Here is a 20,412-nt window from a genome sequence, read left to right on the forward strand (position 1 = left end):
ATTGCAGGCTTGATCCCCAGTGGGAGGCATGCAGGAGGCAGCTAATCAATGATTCTCTCTCATCATTGATGCTTCTATATCTCTCTCCCTCTCCCTTCCTCTCTGAAATCAATATAATCAATAAAAATATATTAAAAAAATCAAGTTTAAGTACTGTATAAATTTTTAAGTTAGAAAATAATTTTATTCATGAAAAATATTTTTTATTGATTTTTTACAGAGAGGAAGGGAGAGGTATAGAGAGTTAGAAACATCAGTGAGAGAGAAACATCGATCAGCTGCCTCCTGCACACTCCCTACTGGGGATGTGCCTGCAATCAAGGTACATACCCTTGACCGGAATCAAACCTGGAACCCTTGTGTCTGCAGGCCGACGCTCTATCCACTGAGCCAAACCAGTTAGGGCTCATGTCAATTTTTAAAAGTACATGAGAATGTATAAGGAAATTCATATAATCTGGCCTCTTCACATTCAGGAAGCAATCACGATACATATTTAGCCCACTCTTATATATACTAGAGGCCCAGTGCATGACATTTGTGCATTGGAGTGTGTGTGTGTGTGTGTGTGGGGGGGCGTCCCTCAGCCCTTGCAGTCCGGAACCCATGGGGGGATGTCTGCTTGCTGGGTTAGGCCTAGACCTAAGCTGGCAGTCAGACATCCTCCGAGGGGTCCTTAGTGCTGCTGTGGAGGCGGGAGAGGCTCCCGCCACCACTGCTGCACTTGCCAGCTATGAGCCCAGCTTCTGGCTGAGTGGCGCTCTCCCTGTGGGAGTGCACTGATCACCAGGGGGCAGCTCCTGCATTGAACGTCTGCCCCCTGCTGGTCAGTGCATGTCATAGAGACCGGTCATTCCACCATTTGGTTAATTTGCATATTAGGGTTTTATTATATAGGATATCGTTATTATTTTAATATTTATAAAAATATTTATTAAAATATAGTATTACCTATTATATGTATATATACATATTATATAATGCATATTATACATATGCTTTTTAATATTTATATTTTTGCTATTTATATTTTACTATTTAAGTAGTACCCATTTACCTTAGACAATGTCCATTTATTTTGTGCTATGAAAAATAAGAGATGTAAAATAACTGTACACTTCTCATATCCATTGTCTATAGAACTTTAGTATTTTATATACAGGTTGATTTAATAATTAAACCAATAGATAGGATTTTACAATATTTTGAACATATAAATAATATTAACTATTGAATAAAAAGTATATTATTTCTAGAGGCCCAGCGCATGGATTTGTGCACCAGTGGGGTCCCTTGGCCTGGCCTGCACCCTCTCGTAATCTGGGACCTGTTGGGGGATGTCGGACTGTGAGTTTTGGCCCGACCCCTGCAGGCCAGGCTGAGGGACCCCATCGGTGCATGAATCCGTGCACCACGCCTCTAGTATGCATAAAAGATCTTTGGTTAATCTCTTCCCACCCTTCCCCCTTCCCCTCTTCCCTCTGAGATTCATCAGTCTGTTCCATGTTTCCATGCCTATGCCCCTGGTAGTCAGTGTGTGTCATAGCTACCAGTTGAATGGTCAAACAGTTGAACGGTCACTTAGGCTTTTATATATATAGATACTAGCAAAGAGCTTTGACAGAGGAGGATCTTTTAGGCATCAGGGTCTAACAGCTTCTTAATTTTTTCTATCTTCTATGGGCAAAACCTACTGCCACAGAAAATTAAACCTCCTCTTCTTCTCCTTGGAATTGTTTGCTCTTTTTCTGGAATAACTCTTGAGGTTTTTTAAAAATAGTGTGAATAAATGGTAAACATTGAGTTATTTTATTAATGAAAATATCTTTGCTTTCCCATCATATTTGATTGATAATTTGGGTAGGTATAAAATCCTAGTTTTCAGATCTTTCTATCTTAGCATTTTGAAGATTAATGTATTATGTTTTTGTGAAGTCATTTTGAAGTGAAAGAATGGCAAGGCAACTTCAGGATGTTTTAAGAGAATTTGAACTGGTTAAGGAAGGAGAGAAGTCAATAAGGAAGTAAGGAGCAGTGGAGATTGAGAAATGAATGATGGTTGGGATATGCTGATGGGTACACGATTGTTGGAGTTGAGGTGCTAGAGGAGTGATCAGGAAAGAAATTAGGTGGTCAGGATGCACTTTAGAGACATTTTTGCAGGGGTCACAGTTATTGATAAAGATCTGTTGACAAGGCTTAGGGTGTGAACTATTAGAATGAGTGGCTCAGGTTGCGTGTAAGAGAATAATTGAAGGAGACTAATTCAGGAATTATTCTTTCACAAAGCTTTTATAGTTATACTTTTACAAAACCTTTATATTTCTTTGTTTAATAGCTCTTATGCTCTACCACAATTGAGTATTTTTCTAAGCAAGAATTGTTTTTATGCTTTAAGCATAATACAAATTGTATCTTAATGTCATACTGCTATTTAAATTTTGGTTTCCACTTATAATTTTGAGATTTATTCATCAGGCACATGGACTTTTAGTTAATTTTTAATGACTTTATTTATTTTTAATTTCACAGATAATTTTATTTCAAGTGCTATTAGATCTAATGAACATATACAGGTGACTATGCAATGTGATTAAGTGAATATAAATCAATGAAGCTCATTAAAGTATGGCACATAGTAAGAGGATTATGCTCTTATTATCATCACTACTATTCATATCATTATTTCTGTCCTTAGTTATGGACACCTAATCATAGTAGGGGTTTAATGGCAAGGATGAATAGCATGCATATTTTTGTAATAGAAGGCAGATTATATTGTTGAAAGAGACAAAAATCTGTAGGAATCCAAGGAAAGGAAAAATAATTTCAGACTGGAGGTAAGTATTTAAGACTTATAATATAACAGGGAAGTCCAATACCCTTATTTCCTCAGTATTATGCAAGACTTCATGTTTAATAGAAATTTTAGATTCACAACAAAATTGAGAGGAAAGTACAGAGATTTTTCTATACCCTCCCTTATTATTAACATTCCACACCGTAGTGGTACATTTGTCATAAATGATGAACACATTGACACATTGCAGTCACCCAAAGTTCATAATTTACATTATGTTCACTCTTGGTGTTGTACATTCTGAGTTTTGACAAATGGACAGTGACATACATTATCATTACAGTATCACACAGTAGTTTTACTATACTCAAAATGCTTTGTGTCTAATTTTTTGCACTGTTGTGTGATAAATATGCATCATTATAACCTTTATGCTTTTCCTGAGCATTTGGTTGTTTCTATTTTTTCTATTGCAAACAATATTTAATAAACATTCCTATACATACCTCTTCCAATCTCCATATTATCTTTAAAAAACAACAACAACAAACGGAAACCAAGAACAAGAACCTCTGCTTTTAGATAAGGCAATACTCCTGCTCATATAGAAGCCTTAATTTCTTAGCTATTTTTGTAGCTAGTTTTTTCTAAGTTTCATCCAATGTTATGAAAGCAGAAATAACATTTGTAACTTCAAGGAAGCTTCTTTAAAGGGGTGGTACCCATTCTTCATTGTGGCCTTTCTTGAATCTGCTGTTTAAAATGACATATGAAGATAATTGCCTCATTTTGGAAAGATGGAATAGGAAGCTGGAAGGAGCTCAGATCCTTGAAAACCAAGACGCTTCTTTCATATGTGTGAGAAATTTCTTTCTATTCTAAGTCATTTTTATTTTGAATTTTCTGTCTCATGCAACTGCATTGAATCCTAGAAATTCAGGAGTATTTTTTTGTAAATAGGCTAGAACTGGATCAATATTCTCTACCCAATATGGAAATACCTATATTTTAATTACTTCAGTTTAAATCATGAACATTCTTGTGCTTATCAGTAGTTTTGGAATTAATGTTATCACCTTATTTTCCATTTTTTCCTGTTAATTTCTTTGCCTCCACTGCTTTGCCAACAGTCCATTATCACTAAGAAGAATTATAAATCACATTCTTTAGTAAAAAGGAAAGTGATTCTAAATGGGGGATCTGAGAGTCAGAGGGAATGAAGAGTAATAAAAAAAATAGTTTGAATATGACCTGCAAGCATCAATAATAGTTGTGTCTGGTGAGATTAAAATAGACACAAGATTAAATTCAAACAAGTGACAATAATGTATCATAGGTGACAGTCTGACAACATAGCTGTGGCTGGAAAGTGTGTGCCAGTTTAGGGACCACATTTCTCTGACCTCATAAAAGAGGGAGCCATGTTCCATGAATAGGAGCAGTGCGTGTCACTTCTTGGTTGGAGCAGTTAAAGCTTATGTGAGCCTTTCCCCTGGTGAGCTTAATGAAAAATCTACAATAATAAAAGTGTAATATGCTAATTAGACCAGACAGCTGAATGACCTTCCAGACGTCATTCTGGACATCCTTTCAGACAAAGCCGCCACGGTGGGGGCTGAGGCAGAGGTGGTGAGGGGCGATCAGGCAGGTGAGCAGTTAGGGGAGATCAGTCAGACAGGCAGAGTGGTTAGGGGTGATCAGGCAGGCAGGTGGAGTGGTTAGGAGCCAGCGGTCCCAGATTGCCAGAGGGTGCAGGCCAGGCTGAGGGATCCCCTCCCTATGTGCACAAATTTCATACACCGGGCCTTTAGTACATAAATAAGGACAGGAGCACAATAAGTAATTATTTCAGCATGAGCATATGTTAGGCCACCGACAAACAGGAACATCTACACAGGGCTTTATGTGAGTATATTTAATCACTAAGATTTTATAATCGTGTTTGTAGCTGCATTTAACATTACATTAAAATTATACACATAGTAATATATGGGTTGGAGAAGTGTAAATGGAGCTAAACTTAACAAAACAAAATGTATTTCTATATACTGGCAACAAACAAATTAAAACAAAAATAAATTTAGAAGTAAAAAGTTAGCAAATACTGTGTAAGACTATCCAGAAGAAACAAAACATTATTACAGTGCCTAACATCCTGGACTGGCAGACAATATTATAAAGACACTGACCCCCCCCCCCCCAATTGACCTACAGGGTGAATACAGTCCCAAATAAAAATCCTAGCAGGTGTCTGAGTGTGTAAAATTGATAGACTAAAACTACAATTTTTATGGTGATGCAAAGAGTTAGGAATAACTAAGATAATCTTTCTTTTTTTTATTATTGTTTGAAGTATTACATATGTCTCCTTTTTTCCCAGTTGACTCCCATCTCCCCCCCTCCCTCCCACCAGAGTCTGTGTCCATTGGTTACGCTAATATGCATGCATGCAAGTCCTTTGGTTGATCTCTACCCCTCTCACCTTCCCCTGCTATTTGTCTCTGGATCTATTTTTGTTCATCAGATTATGTTGATCATTATATCCCACATATGAGTGAGATCATGTGGCATTTATCTTTCTCCTATTGGATTATTTCGCTTAGCATAATGCTCTCCAGTTCCATCCATGCTGTTACAAATGATAAAAGTTTCTTCCTTTTTATAGCGGCGACGTATTCCATTGTATAGCTGTACCACTGATTTTAATCCACTCATTTGCTGATGGGCACTTAAATCTTAGCTGTTGTAAAGTGTGCTACTATGAACATAGGGGTGCATATATCCTTTCTGATTGGTGTTTCTGGTTTCTTGGGATATATTCCTAGAAGTGGGATCACAGGGTCAAATGGGAGTTCCATTTTCAGTTTTTTAAGGAAACTCCATACTGTTTTCCACAGTGGCTACACCAGTCTGCATTCCCACCAGCAGTGCACAAGTGTTCCTTTTTCTCCACATCCTCTCCAGCACTTGTCATTTGTTCATTTGTTGATGATAACCATTCTGACAGGTGTGAGATTGTATCTCATTGTTGTTTTGATTTCATCTCTCAGATGATTAGTGACTTGGAGCATGTTTTCATATGTCTCTCGGCCTTCTGTATGTCTTCTTTCAAAAATGTCTATTTAGGTCCTTTGCCCATTTTTTGGTTGGATTATTTATCTTCTTTTTGTTAAGTTGTATGAGTTCTCTGTAAATTTTGGAGATTTAACCCTTATCTAAAATAGCATTGGCATATATGTTCTCCCATGCTGTGGGCTTTCTTGTTGTTTTATTGATGGTTTCTTTTGCTGTGCCGAAGCTTTTTATTTTGACGTAGTCCCATTTGTTTATTTTCTCTTTAGTTTCCATTGTCCTAAGAGCTGTATCAGTAAAGATATTGCTACGACATATGTCTGCTATTTTGCTGCTTATGGAGTCTTGTAGGATATTTATGGTTTCCCGTCTTACATTTAAGTCCTTTAGGCATTTTGAGGTGTTTTTTTGTTTGTTTGTTTTGTTTTGTTTTGTTTTGTATATGGTGTAAGTTGGTGATCTAGTTTCATTTTTTTTTTTTGCATGTTACTGACCAACCCTCCCAACACCATTTATTGAAGAGACTGTCTTGACTCCATTGTATGGTCTTGCCTCCTTTGTCAAATATTAATTAAGCATAATGGCTTGAGTCAATTTCTGGGTTCTCTGTTCTGTTCCATTGGTCTATATGTCTGTTCTTGTGCAAGTACCAGGCAGATTTGAGAACCGTGGTTTGGTAATATAGCTTGATATCTGGTATTGTAATCCCTCCAACATTTTTCTTCATTCTCAAGAATGCTGCAGCTATTCGGGGTCCTTTTTTATTCCAGGTGAATTTTTGGAGAGTTTGCTCTAGGTCTTTGAAATATGCTGTTGGTATTTTAACGGGGATTGCATTGAATCTATAGATTGCTTTGGGTAGTATGGACATTTTAATGATGTTGATTCTACCAATCCATGAACATGGTATGTTCTTCCATTTGTTTATGTCTTCCTCTATCTCTTTTTTCAATATCCTGTAGTTTACTGAGTACAGGTCTTCTACCTCCTTAATTAAGTTTATTCCTAGGTATCTTAATTTCTTTGGTGCAATGGTAAATGGGATTGGTTTTTACTTTCTCTTTCTGTGAGTTCATTATTGGCGTATAAAAAGGCCATAGATTTCTGGGTGATAATTTTGTATCCAGTTACATTGCCGAATTTATTTATTAAGTCTAATAGTTTTTTGATGGAATTTTTGGTGTTTTCAATGTACAGTGTAATGTCATCTGCAAGTAAGAGCAGTTTTACTTCTTCTTTTCCAATTTGGTTGCTTTTTATTTTTTCTTCTTGTCTGATCACTTGGTTAGCACTTCCAATACTATATCGAACAGGAGTGGTGAAAGTGGGCATCCCTGTCTTGTTTCTGTTGTAAGGGGAGTATGAGGTTGGCTGTAGGTTTGTCACATAAGGCTTTTATTATGTTGAAGTGTGATCCCTTTATTCTCACTTTGCTGAGAGTTTTTATAAATAAAGCATGTTGGATTTTGTCAGATTCTTTTTCTGCATCAATTGATATGATTATGTGATTTTTGTCTCTCAGTTTGTTTATGTGATATATCATGTTTATTGATTAGTGGGTATTGTGCTATCCTTGCATCCCTGGAATAAATCCCACTTGGTCATGGTGTATGATCTTTCTAATGTAATGCTGGATCTGATTTGTTAGAATTTTGTTGGATTTTAGCATCTATGTTCAAGGATATTGGCCTGTAGTTCTCTTTTTGTGTGGTGTCATTATCTGGTTTTGGGATTAGGGTAATGCTGGCTTCATAGAAAGAGCTTGGATGTGTGCCTTCCTCTTGAACTTTTTGCAATAGTCTGAGGAGGATAGGTTTTTGTTCTTCTTTGAATGCTTGGTAGAACTCCCCTGTAAAGTTGTCTGGCTCTGGGCTTTTTTTTTTTTTTTTTCTGGAAGATTTTTGATTATTGCTTCAATTTCCTAATCAGGTTTTTTGATTCTTCCTGATTAAGTTTTGGGAGCTTGTATTTTTCTAAGAATATGTCCATTTCATCTAGGTTGTCCAGTTTGTTGGAATAGAATTGCTCAAAGTATTTTTTTTATAATCCCTTGTATTTCTGTGGGATTGGTTGTTACTTCACCTTTTCATTTCTGATTTTGTTTACTTGGGCCTCTCTCTGCTTCTTGGAGAGCCTGGCTAGAGGTTCATCAATCTTGTGTATTCTTTCAAAGAACCAGCTCTTGGTTTCTTTGATCTTTCGTATTGATTTTTTTTGTCTCTATCATTTATTTCTGCTCTGATCTTTATTATCTCCTTCCTTCTGCTTACACTGGGCTTTTCTTGTTGCTCTTTAACTCTTTGAGTTGTAGGGTTAGATAATTTGTTATCATTGTTTCTTGTTTTTTGAGGCAGGCCTGGAGAGCTATGGACTTCCCTCTCAAGACTGCTTTCACTGTGTCCCATAGCTTTTGGATTGTTGTGTTTTCATTGTTGTTTGTTACCAGGATGCTTTTTTTTTTAATTGCTAAAAGTATTACAAAGGGTATTACATATGTGTCCTTTTTTTCCCCCGCCCTTAACAATCCCCTGGCTGCCCCTACCCTCCAGTGTCTTATGTCCATTGGTTATGCTTATATGCATGCATACAAGTCCTTCGGTTGATCTCTTACCCCGATCCCTCCTGCCCCCCAACCCTCCCCAGCCTTCCCGCTGCAGTTTGACAATCTGTTTGAGGCAGCTCTGCCTCTGTATCTATTGTTCAAAAGTTTATAATGGTCTCTATTATCCATGAGTGAGTGAGATCATGTGGTATTTTTCCTTCATTGACTGGCTTATTTCACTTAGCATAATGCTCTCCAGCTCCATCCATGCCGTTGCAAATGGTAAGAGTTCCTTCTTTTTTACAGCAGCATAGTATTCAATCGTGTAGATGTACCACAGTTTTCTAATCCATTCATCTACTGATGGGCACTTAGGCTGTTTCCAGATCTTAGCTATGGTGAATTGTGCTGCTATGAACATATGGGTGCATATATCCTTTCTGATTGGTGTTTCTGGTTTCTTGGGATATATTCCTAGAAGTGGGATCACAGGGTCAAATGGGAGTTCCATTTTCAGTTTGTTGAGGAAACTCCATACTGTCTTCCATAGTGGCTGCACCAGTCTGCATTCCCACCAGCAGCGCACGAGTGTTCCTTTTTCTCCACATCCTCTCCAGCACTGGTCGTTTGTTGATTTGTTGATGATAGCCATTCTGACAGGTGTGAGATGATACCTCATTGTTGTTTTGATTTGCATCTCTCGGATGATTAGTGACTTTGAGCATGTTTTCATATGTCTCTTGGCTTTCTGAATGTCTTCTTTTGAAAGGTGTCTATTTAGGTCCTTTGCCCATTTTTTGATTGGATTGTTTACCTTATTTTTGTTAAGTTGTATGAGTTCCCTATAAATTTTGGAGATTAGGCCCTTATCAGATATGACATTGGCAAATATGTTTTCCCACACAGTGGGTTTTCTCGTTGTTTTGTTGATGGTTTCTTTTGCTGTGCAGAAGCTTTTTATTTTGATGTAGTCCCATTTGTTCATTTTCTCTTTAGTTTCAAGTGCCCTAGGAGCTGTATCAGTGAAGAAATTGCTTCGGCATATGTCTGAGATTTTGTTGCCTTTGGATTCTTCTAGAATTTTTATGGTTTCCTGTCGTACATTTAAGTCCTTTATCCATTTTGAGTTTATTTTTGTGTATGGTGTAAGTTGGTGATCTAGTTTCATTTTCTTGCATATATCTGTCCTATTTTCCCAACACCATTTATTGAAGAGACTATCTTGGCTCCATTGTATGTTGTTGCCTCCTTTGTCAAATATTAATTGAGCATATTGGTTCAGGCCGATTTCTGGGCTCTCTATTCTATTCCATTGATCTATATGCCTGTTCTTCTGCCAGTACCAGGCAGTTTTGAGAACAGTGGCTTTGTAATACATCTTGATATCTGGTATTGAGATCCCACCTACTTTGTTCTTTCTCAGGATTGCTGCAGCTATTCGGGGTCTTTTTTTATTCCAGATGAATTTTTGGAGAGTTCGTTCTAGATCTGTGAAGTATGCCATTGGTATTTTAATGGGAAGTGCGTTGAATTTATAGATTGCTTTGGGTAGTATGGACATTTTAATGATGTTGATTCTACCAATCCATGAACACGGTATGTTCTTCCATCTGTTTATGTCTTCCTCTATCTCTTTTTTCAATGTCCTGTAGTTTTCTGAGTAGAGAGGTCTTTTACCTCTTTAGTTAAGTTTATTCCTAGGTAGCTTAATTTTTTCGGTGCGATGGTAAATGGGATTGTTTTTATAATCTCTCTTTCTGAAAGTTCACTATTGGTGTATAGAAATGCCTCAGATTTCTTGGGGTTAATTTTGTATCCTGCTACATTGCCAAATTCACGTATTAAGTCTAGTAGCTTTTTGATGGAGTCTCTAGGGTTTTGTATGTATAATATCATGTCGTCTGCAAATAAGGACAGTTTTACTTCCTCTTTTCCAATTTGGATGCCTTTTATTTCTTCTTCTTGCCTAATTGCAATGGCTAATACTTCCAGTACTATGTTGAACAGGAGTGGTGAGAGTGGGCATCCCTGTCTTGTTCCTGTTCTTAGGGGAAATGGTGTTAGTTTTTGTCCATTGAGTATGATGTTGGCTGTGGGCCTGTTATATATGGCGTTTATTATGTTGAGGTATGATCCTTCTACTCCCGCCTTGCTGAGAGTTTTTATCAAAAATGGGTGTCGGATTTTGTCAAATGCTTTTTCTGCATCAATTGATATGACCATGTGGTTTTTTTCTTTCAATTTGTTTATGTGGTGTATCATGTTTATTGATTTGCGGATATTGTACCATCCTTGCATTCCTGGGATAAATCCTACTTGGTCATTGTGTATGATCTTTCTGATGTACTGCTGGATTCGATTTGCTAAGATTTTGTTGAGGATTTTGGCATCTATGTTCATGAGGGATATTGGCCTGTAATTCTCTTTCATTGTGTTGTCTTTACCTGGTTTTGGTATTAGGGTGATGCTGGCTTCATAGAATGAGCTTGGAGGTGTTCCTTCCTCTTGAATTTTTTGTAGAAGTCTGAGGAGGATAGGTTTTAGTTCTTCCTTGAATGTTTGGTAAAACTCCCCTGTGAAGCCGTCTGGTCCTGGGCTTTTGTTTGCTGGAAGCTTTTTGATGACTGCTTCAATTTCTTCCATAGTTATTGGCCAGGATGCTTTTTATTTCTCTCTTGATTTCTTTGATAACCCAATCATTGTTTAATAGCATGCTATTTAGCCTCCAAGTGTTTGATTTTTTAAATTGTTTTTATTATAGTTTATTTCTAATATTATGCCATTGTGATCTGAGAAGATGCTTGATATGATTTCCATCTTCTTGAATTTGAAGAGACTTTGTCTGTGTCTCAATATATGGTCTATCTTTGGAAATGACCCATGTGCACTTGGGAAGAATGTATATTCTGTGGCTTTGGGGTGAAATGTTCTGAAGATGTCAATTAATTCCATCTGATCTAGTGAGTCATTTAGGATTGCTGTTTCTGTGTGATTTTTTGTTTAGAGAGGATTTATCCAGTCGTGTTAGTGGGGTATTAAAGTCCCCTACTGTGACTGTATTGCTGTTAATCTCTCCCTTAATAGTCTCCAGAAGTTTTTTTTTTTTTTTAATTGTATTTCGGTCCTCCTGTGTTGGGTGCATATATGTTTACCAGAGTTATATCTTCTTGTTGAATTCCTCCCCTTAGGATTATGAAGTGGCCTTCCTTATCTCTTGTTATGACCTTCACTTTGAGGTCTAATTTGTCAGATATCAGTATTGCTATCCCAGCTTTTTTTTTTTTTCCATTTCCATTCGCCTGAAAAACCTTTCTCCATCCCTTCACCATCAGTCTGTGTCAGTCCTTTGTTCTGAAGTGGGTTTCCTGTAGATAGCAGATATATTGGTCATGTTTTCTTATCCAGTCAGCTACCCTGTGTCTTTTGATTGGGACATTTAATCCATTTACATTTTAAGTTATTATTGATAGTTACTTGTTTGTCACCATTTTTATTTGTTATGCCTGTATTCCTTCTTCTCTTCCTATTTCTTCTTCTTCTTCTTCTTCTTCTTCTTCTTCTTCTTCTTCTTCTTCTTCTTCTTCTTCTTCTTCTTCTTCTTCTTCTTCTTCTTTTTTTAAATCCAATGGATCCTTTCCTATTCTTTTTTTTAAAATATTTTATTGATTTTTTTTTTTTTTTTTTTTTTTTTTTTTTTTACAGAGAGGAAGGAATAGGGATAGAGAGTTAGAAACATCAATGAGAGAGAAACATGGATCAGCTGCCTCCTGCATACCCCCTACTGGGGATGTGCCCGCAACTAAGGTACATGCCCTTGACCGGAATTGAACCTGGGACCCTTCAGTCCGCAGGCCGATGCTCTATCCACTGAGCCAAACCGGTTACGGCCCTATTTCTTCTTTTTACAGCAGACCCTGTAGCATTTTTTGCATTGCTGGGTTGGTGGTAATAAACCCCTTAGTCCTTTTTTGTCTGTGAAGCTCCTGATTTCACCCTCAACTTTGATTGATAGCCTTACTGGGTACAGTATTCTTGGATTCAGACCCTTGCTTTGCATGAGTTTGTATATTTAATTCCATTCCCTTCTGGCTTGATGTGTTTCTGTTGAAATAACAGTTGATAGTCTGATGGGAGATCCCTTGTAGGTATCTTTCTGTCTCTCTGTGGCAGCCTTTAAGATTCTTACTTTGTTGTTGGTGTTTGCCAATTTAATTATAATGTTTCTTGGTGTTGGTCTTTATGGATTCATCTTGTTTGGGACTCTGAGTTTCTTGGACTTCTGTGAGTTTTTCTTCCCCAAATCAGGGAAGTTTTCTGTCATTATTTCTTCAAACATGTTTTCTATTCCTTGTTCAGTTTCCTCTCCTTCTGGCACTCCTATTATTCAGATGTTGTTTTGTCTTTTTGTTGTCCCAAAGTTCCCTTACGCTCTCCTCCTGTTTTTTAATTTTTTTTTCCAGTTTCTGCTCTGCTTGGGTATTGTTTCCTATCTTTTCTTCTAGCTCACTGATGTAATCCTCATCTTCTTTTAGTCTACTGTTGATGCTTTCTATTGTGTTCTTTATTTCAGCTTTGTCATTTTTCATTTCTTCTTGGTTCTTCATTTCCTCTTGGTTCTTACACATGTTGTTGAATTTGTCTTCTATCCTTTTCAGCATCCTTATGACCATTGCTCTAAATTCGTTCTCTGACAGGTTGCTTGCCTCCATTTCGTTTACTTCCTTTTCCGATGAATCCTCCTTTTCTTTTGTATGGGGCTGTTTTTTTGTTTCCCCATTTTTGCTCCTCTCAGGGTGTCTGGCTATGTGGCTCACTCTCTACCACTTTGACTTAAAGACACAAAATACAACTTGCCAAGACACAGCTCATAGGGCACAAAACATGAATGTACTCATGATATCAATAATCCTAAATAAAGGTGACCACCAGAGAAGAGAAGTAGGGGAAAGGAAAAATGTAAGAGAGAAATGAAAAAGAAGAACAAAGAAAGGGAAAAATATAAACGTATATGGGGAGACAACTCCAAAAAAAACAACAACTAATCCAAAAAATGCAAACAACAAACACCCAAAAAGGGAGGGAAGCTGAATCTGAAGAGGCAGAACTTATTTCCAAAAGATAAGGTTAAGGAATTGAGTGAATGGGGAAATGGCCAGGATTCAGTTTAGAGGGGATAGAAAGAGAATGAGTGCATAAGAAAAAAAGAAAGAAAATACTAAAAAAAAGTAGAAAATAATAATTGAAAAAAAGAAAATTTATATAAAAAATTTTTCCTTTCTTTAATATATCTATCTATCCATCTATGTATTCATCTATTTTTGGAAAAGGATTATAGAGAGCCGATAGGCCTGAGTTGGTGATTGAAACTAATTAAGCTATTAGTAGGAGATGAGAACAAGTGAGGAGAGGAAAAACAAAATCATAAAATAAAAAAAACAAAACCAACAAAAAATAGACTAACAGTCAAACAAACAACAACAAGAAAGAGAGAAAAAATATTTGGCTAGTGAAGAAAGAGAAGTGTGCATGGACTTGGAGCAGGGGAGAGGAAATGAGATATATGAGTAGGCCAACAGAGAATACTTTAAGAGCAGTGCATCAGTAAAGCAGATAAAGAAGATCAATTTTTAACAGGGAGTAAAAAGAAAGGATATAGAATAACTAAAGTAAGAACAGGAGAAGAGAAACAGGATGGAAATAGGAAAAGTGAGGAAGAAAGTGTTGGCATAAAGGAAAAAATGAGATAGAGTAAGATAATGATAAAAGAAATAAAAATAAATATAGAATTTAGAACCCTAATCCAAAACATTTTAAAAAATGGTAAAAAGTATAATAATAAAAATAATAATAATAAAAAAATAAAATAAAGTGAAAAAAATTTTTAGTTTCATAAGTAAAAGATAACAAAAAAGTGAAGTAGTGAAGTTCAGCAGAGCTTCAGTGTCCCATGAGGGCAGGTTTAAGACCCCTTTCTACTGTTCTGCCTGCCACATCTCAGTTTCCTGTCATTTAGTCAGCACAGTGTTGAAGTTCTCAGCGATCCACCGCTCCTCTGTGTCATACGTCACAAGCTTGGTTTTAAGCAGGTGGAATCAATCTGCCCACTTTGTTTTTCTGCCTGCTTTTAGTCGTATTTACACAAGCGTCTATTTCTGACATGGCCCCTAGGTGGCAGTGTTTTTGTATTAGTCTCCAGGACCAAATGGCCCCTCAACTCCGTCCCCCATTGCTCCCTGCGGGTATTTAGATCTTCCTTTCCCTGCTGTGCTCAAGACTGGGTGAGGCTGTGCTGCTAAGAGGAGCCTGGTCTTCAGGAGAAAAATGTCTGTTCAGGATTGAAGGGACGGACTCTCCCAGAGCTGGCTTCCTACTCATTTCTCCCAATTCTGCTCCCCAGTTTTCACAAAAATCACCTTCTCCTGCAGTGAATGTTTTTAATTGAAAGATCAGTTGCACCGGGTTTAGCAAGTAAGAGCAAGGAAGTTATAAAGATAGAGCAACTGCGCTGCCTTGTGTCTTTCTCCCCCCAGCACTGTGCGGCCGATGTAGAACTTCAGGTTGCCTTTCTGGGTGCAGTCTCCCATGGCTGTGATCTTAGATCTAAAGTCCCCCACTGCCCGCAGCCTTGTGGAATCCCTTCCACATTTGAGGGCTACCCTGACCCCAAATTGGTGTTTGTGTGTTCGCAGCCGAGGCAGCTGGTCCCTGGGCGTTGTGGCTGTAGGATCAGCCGCTCTCCCCTTCAAGATGGCTAAGATAATCTTGCTGAATATCACAGCAAAGGGCCATACTGTAATTGATAGTAAGACTTATTTACCAAAAACCTTCAGTGATTAAGACAGCAGTAGACAAATAAATAGACCAATGGATTAGAATAGAAAGTTTAGAAATAGACAAATGATAGGCATATACTCATTTTTTTAAAAAAATCCTCACTTGAGGATATTTTTTCATTGATTTTTAGAGAGAATGGAAGAGAGAGGGAAAGACAGAGAGAAATATCGATGTGGGAGAAAGACATTAATTGATTGCCTCCTGCATGTACCCTGACCCAGGCCTGGGCTAGGGAGGAGCCTGCAACCAAGGTATGTGCCCTGGACCGGAATCAAACCCTGGACCCTTTGGTCTGTTGGCTGATGCACTATGCATTGAGCAAGACTGGCTAGGGCTATAATAAAATTTTTACAAAGATTATTGTCATGTACTTACTAGTGGACAATATTTTTTTATTGAGCTAATATTGGTATATTACATTATATTTATAAGTTTCAGGTGTACTACATAATTTGACATCAGTATACACTGCAATGTGATAAGCACCAAAAGTCTGATAATAGTGGATAGTCTTTTTGATAAATGTAATTTCGCTGCTATTCAAAATATAAAACTTAGGTAGATTGTAGATCTATATGTAAAATTAAACAGTAAAGCCTTGGAAGGTAAAAAAGGAACATAGCTTCATGACTATTGGCATAGGGAAAGTTTTCTTAAAGTAGACGGAAAAAACACTAATGATAAAGGAAACGTTGGATGCATTGGACCACATCAAATTAGGGAAATTTTGTTCATGAAAAGACATTAAGAGAGTGAAAAGCCAAGCCACAGAGTAGAGAAAGTATTAGCAGTGCATGACTAAGAATCACTCATATACAGAATACATAAAATGCTTGCAGAAATCAATAAAAAGACAAATGCAATAGAAAATGGAGAAGATACTTGAATAAATACTTCACACAAAAAGATAGCCAATTTGTCAAAAATATATGAGATGCAAGTTAGAACTTAATGAAATATTTACCTTACACCCTCCAGAAATGATAACAAAAACAGCACTGAGTGTCCTATTCTCCTTGGCAAGGAAGTTATGTGTGCACTTGTTAAATATATGCAAAGCCTAATCCAAGAATGTGATTTCTCTCGACAACAGTTCCTATGTCATTGAGAATAATAGAAGGGAAGCAGAAATCACCCTTAAATGCAGTATTTTGTTATGTGGGCACTTCATGAGCTCAGAGGTGGAATATTATGTGGACTATTCTAAGTGTACATGAGAGCTGTCATAAGAAATTAGGTAACTTGAAGATCATGGTTCAGATAGCCAAAATATAATGTAAAAACAGCCCTTTTATATACTTATTATGTTAATTATGCAAATGTTTAATTAGGGTGAAGCTTGGCACTAACTCAATATGCTTATCCTGTATAATAAAAGGGTAATATGCAAATTGATAGAACATCAGAACAACTGGTCGCTATGACACACACTGACCACCAGGGGGCAGACAATCAATGCAGGAGCTGCCCCCAGGTGGTCAGTGTGCTCCCACAGGGGGACCACCACTCAACCAGAAGCCAGACTGATGGCTGGCGAGCATGGCAGCGTCAGGAGCCTCTCCCATCTCTGCGGCTGCGGGAGCAGGCCTAAGCCATCAGTCAGACATCCCCCGAGGGCTTCCGGACTGTGAAAGGGTGCAGGCCAGGCTGAGCAACCCTCCCTCCCCCTAGTGTACAAATGTCGTGCACCAGGCCTCTAGTATCTCAATAAAATTTCGTAAGAAGAGCTTCCGCTTCTCACCTGTCCAAGGAACTGTATTTACCTATTCTTAAAGTAGTACTTGATAGAACAATAAAAATGTTCATAATTTTAAAAAATGTTATTTTTAACACCCTTCAATGAATTGTCTTTCATTTTCATTTTCTTTGTTTTTAATGCAGTATTCCGGGGAGATAACTTTGGAGGCATTTTCAGTAATTGTTACCCAGATGGTGGGACTCAATCTGGGCATATCATATGATGACCCAAAGAAGTGCCAGTGTTCAGGAGCCATTTGTGTAATGAATGCAGAGGCTGTGTAAGTTTTTAAATACTAAGATTTATTTATTATGTTTACTTTGTTTTAAACATCTGAAGCACAAATATAGGTTTTACTTATAGCACACATTAGCTATAAATGGACCAAGTACTATGAAATATAAACAGGAAATATTCAGTGTAAGAGGCCCATGGAGGGAGATGTACCATTAAGAACAGTCAAGGATAACCAATCCAATCTGCAAGATACATTATCAGACAAAATAGACTTTACAACAAAGGCTATAAAAGAAATAAATGAGAACATAATGATAAAGGGAATAATCCAACAAGAGGATAAAACCCTTATAAACATTTATGCACCCAAGATAGGAGCACCTAAATAACTAAAGCAAACGGATGGACATAAAGTGGGAGATTGACAGTAATATAGTCATACTAGGCAATTTTGATATATATACCCAGAAGTGGGAATTTTTGATCATATGGGTTGCTATATTTTTAATTTTTTGGGGAACCTTTCTACTGCTTTTTGTAGCAGCAATGCCAGTTTACATTCCTATCAATAGTGTTCCAGGGTTTCGATTTCTTTACAACCTTGCCAGCACTTACTATTTAAAAAAAAAAAAAATTAGTCATTCTGACATGTGTGAGGTGATATCTCATTGTGGTTTGGACTTGCATTTCTCTGATATTTAGTGATTTTGTGCACCTTTTCATATACATGTTGTTTGGCCATTCATATGTCTTCTTTAGAAAAATGTCTCTTTAAGCCTTTATCCATTTTCTAGTCCCTTGTTTGTTTTTGCTATTGAGTTGCACTTAATTTTGTTTTCATAAGGACATGTGTTCCAGTGAATAAATCATATGATTTCCTCAAGAATGATTTTGGCCTCTAAGCTTTCGTTATGAACATTTATAATTTTTTTATTGAATTTTGCATTTTGAAATTAATTTATATAATACAGAGTTTTGTTTTCAAGAGTATGCTGTCAACAACATTATACGGATTCATCTTTAGGCAGTCCAGTGGTGTGAAGACTTTTAGCAATTGCAGTTTGAGTGACTTTAAAAGTTTCATTTTAAATATGGGTGCCAAATGTCTTCAGAATAAGCCACAAATGCAAGTGCGTCAAAAAGCAGTCTGTGGCAACGGCAAAGTGGAGACCCCTGAAGTTTGTGACTGTGGTACTGAGGATGTAAGTCTGATAACTAGGAAAATTGATTAGTACATTTATTGTTGCAGTTAATCTCTTTGTAAAATTAAGGTTGAAATACATGCAAGAATATACTAGGTTTTATAGATGAAAAATTTTTGAACAAATATAAAATGTACTCCAAAAAATTAATGCTGATGGGACAAATGGGAGTTTAGAATGAGGTTTTTAGTTCCAGACTAAATATATAAGATCTTTCCAAACCTATGCTTAACCTTTGGACATTTTATAAATGTCTTATTGAATATTAATGTGATAATGGACTATCAAGTATCTTTTAGGGTCTGACTTCACAATGGAACTAGAATTATGGTAAGAGAGGTCTGTGTTAATATTACAATCTGAACAATTGGGAGATTTTGATGGGATATCCTGAAACTATGAATGCAAAAGTTCCAGGATATAATGATTCTACCAGGGGTGGGCAAACTTTTTGACTCTAGGGCCACAGTGGGTTCTTAAACTGGACCGGAGGGCCAGAACAAAAGCATGGATGAAGTGTTTGTGTGAACTAATATAAATTCAAAGTAAACATCATTACATAAAAGGGTACGGTCTTTTTTTTCAATAGTTTTATTCATTTCAAACGGGCCGGATCTGGCCCGCGGGCCGTAGTTTGCCCACGGCTGTTCTAGACAATGAAGTATTTGAACAACATAACAGATGTCATAAATTTATATGATTACAAAATAAATAGATGCAAATAATATTAGGGTTTGATATATATATGAGTTTGAATATACTTGTGCATATATCATATTGTTTTAATTACTGTGCCTTTTTTGGTATTATGTTTTACCATTTGGTAGAACAAGTTTTCTCTCTTTATTCTTTCTTTATTTTCAAATTATTTTTATTGGGGCATAATCTACATACGATAAAATTTACTCATTTTAAATATACAGATTGAAGATTTTCGACAAATGTATATAAGCATTGGTGCAGATTTTTTTCATTATACCCCAAACTTGGTCAAAAGTTACAGTAATTTCCACCTGTTCTCATCTTCAGACCACTTCTGATTTTGTCAGTTTTGCCTGATTAAGAAAGTCATATGAGTCCTGGCCAGTTTGCTTAGTGGCTAGAGCATCGGCCTGCACATGAAAGGGTCTTGGGTTCAATTCTTGCTCAAGGGCATGTACCTGTGTTGCAGGTTTGATACCTGATCCTGGTCAGGGCTTGTATGGGAGGCAACCAATCCATGTGTCTCTCTCACATTGATGCTTCTTTCTCTCCTGCTCCCTTTCTTCCTTCATCTCTCTCTAAAAAAATCAATGGAAAAAAATATTCTTGGGTGAGGCTTAACAACAACAAAAAAATCATATGAAAGAAGTGATACAACACATAGTTTTGTGTCTAGCTTCTTCCTTTCAATACAGTATTTTTGAGATTCAGCTACATTGTTTTCTGTCATAATAGTCTTTCCTTTTTATTTTGAGTTATATTTCATTGTTTGGATATACAACAATCTGTTTTTCCATCCATTTAATAATGGCCATTTGAATTGTTAACAGTATTGGGCCTTTATTCTGAACTCTAAAATAATTGCTGGGTCATATAATAAGTATATTTTTATGAGAAACTTCCAAACTATCTTCCAAAGTGGCTGTATCATTTTATAATCCTATCAGCAGTATTGAAACTGCCTCCACATCCTCATCAGAAATTGATATTGCAGCCTTTAAATTTTAGCCATTCCAATGATTTTGATTTGTATTTCCTTGATGACACTAATAATGTTGAGCATGTTTTCATGTCCTTATTGGCCACTTGTTGTTTGAATAATATGTTTAAATACTTGGCCAGTTTTAAAAATGAAGTTACTTATTTTTTTATTATCAACTTTTAAGAGTTCTTTGTATAGGCTGGATACCAGTTCTTTGTCAGACATGTATATTAAAAATATTTGTTTTCAATCTATGGATTACTCATTCAGTTTCTTAACCAAGTCTTTGAATAGCAGGCATTA

The 20,412-nt window shown here is 36.8% G+C and overlaps 1 protein-coding gene across 1 annotated transcript in view; it reads left to right on the forward strand.

Annotated features, from left to right (window-relative positions):
- Positions 1-20,412, forward strand: part of ADAM32 (ADAM metallopeptidase domain 32) — a 99,413-nt gene that overhangs the window by 29,956 nt on the left and 49,045 nt on the right. Inside the window, exons 11-12 of the mRNA XM_036297235.1 lie at positions 17,130-17,266; positions 18,248-18,425. Of these exons, the coding sequence (XP_036153128.1) occupies positions 17,130-17,266; positions 18,248-18,425 (315 nt within the window). The remainder of the gene's footprint in view (positions 1-17,129; positions 17,267-18,247; positions 18,426-20,412) is intronic.

The sequence above is a fragment of the Myotis myotis genome, unplaced genomic scaffold (genome assembly GCF_014108235.1).
Source record: "Myotis myotis isolate mMyoMyo1 unplaced genomic scaffold, mMyoMyo1.p scaffold_m19_p_3, whole genome shotgun sequence".
NCBI lineage: Eukaryota > Metazoa > Chordata > Mammalia > Chiroptera > Vespertilionidae > Myotis > Myotis myotis.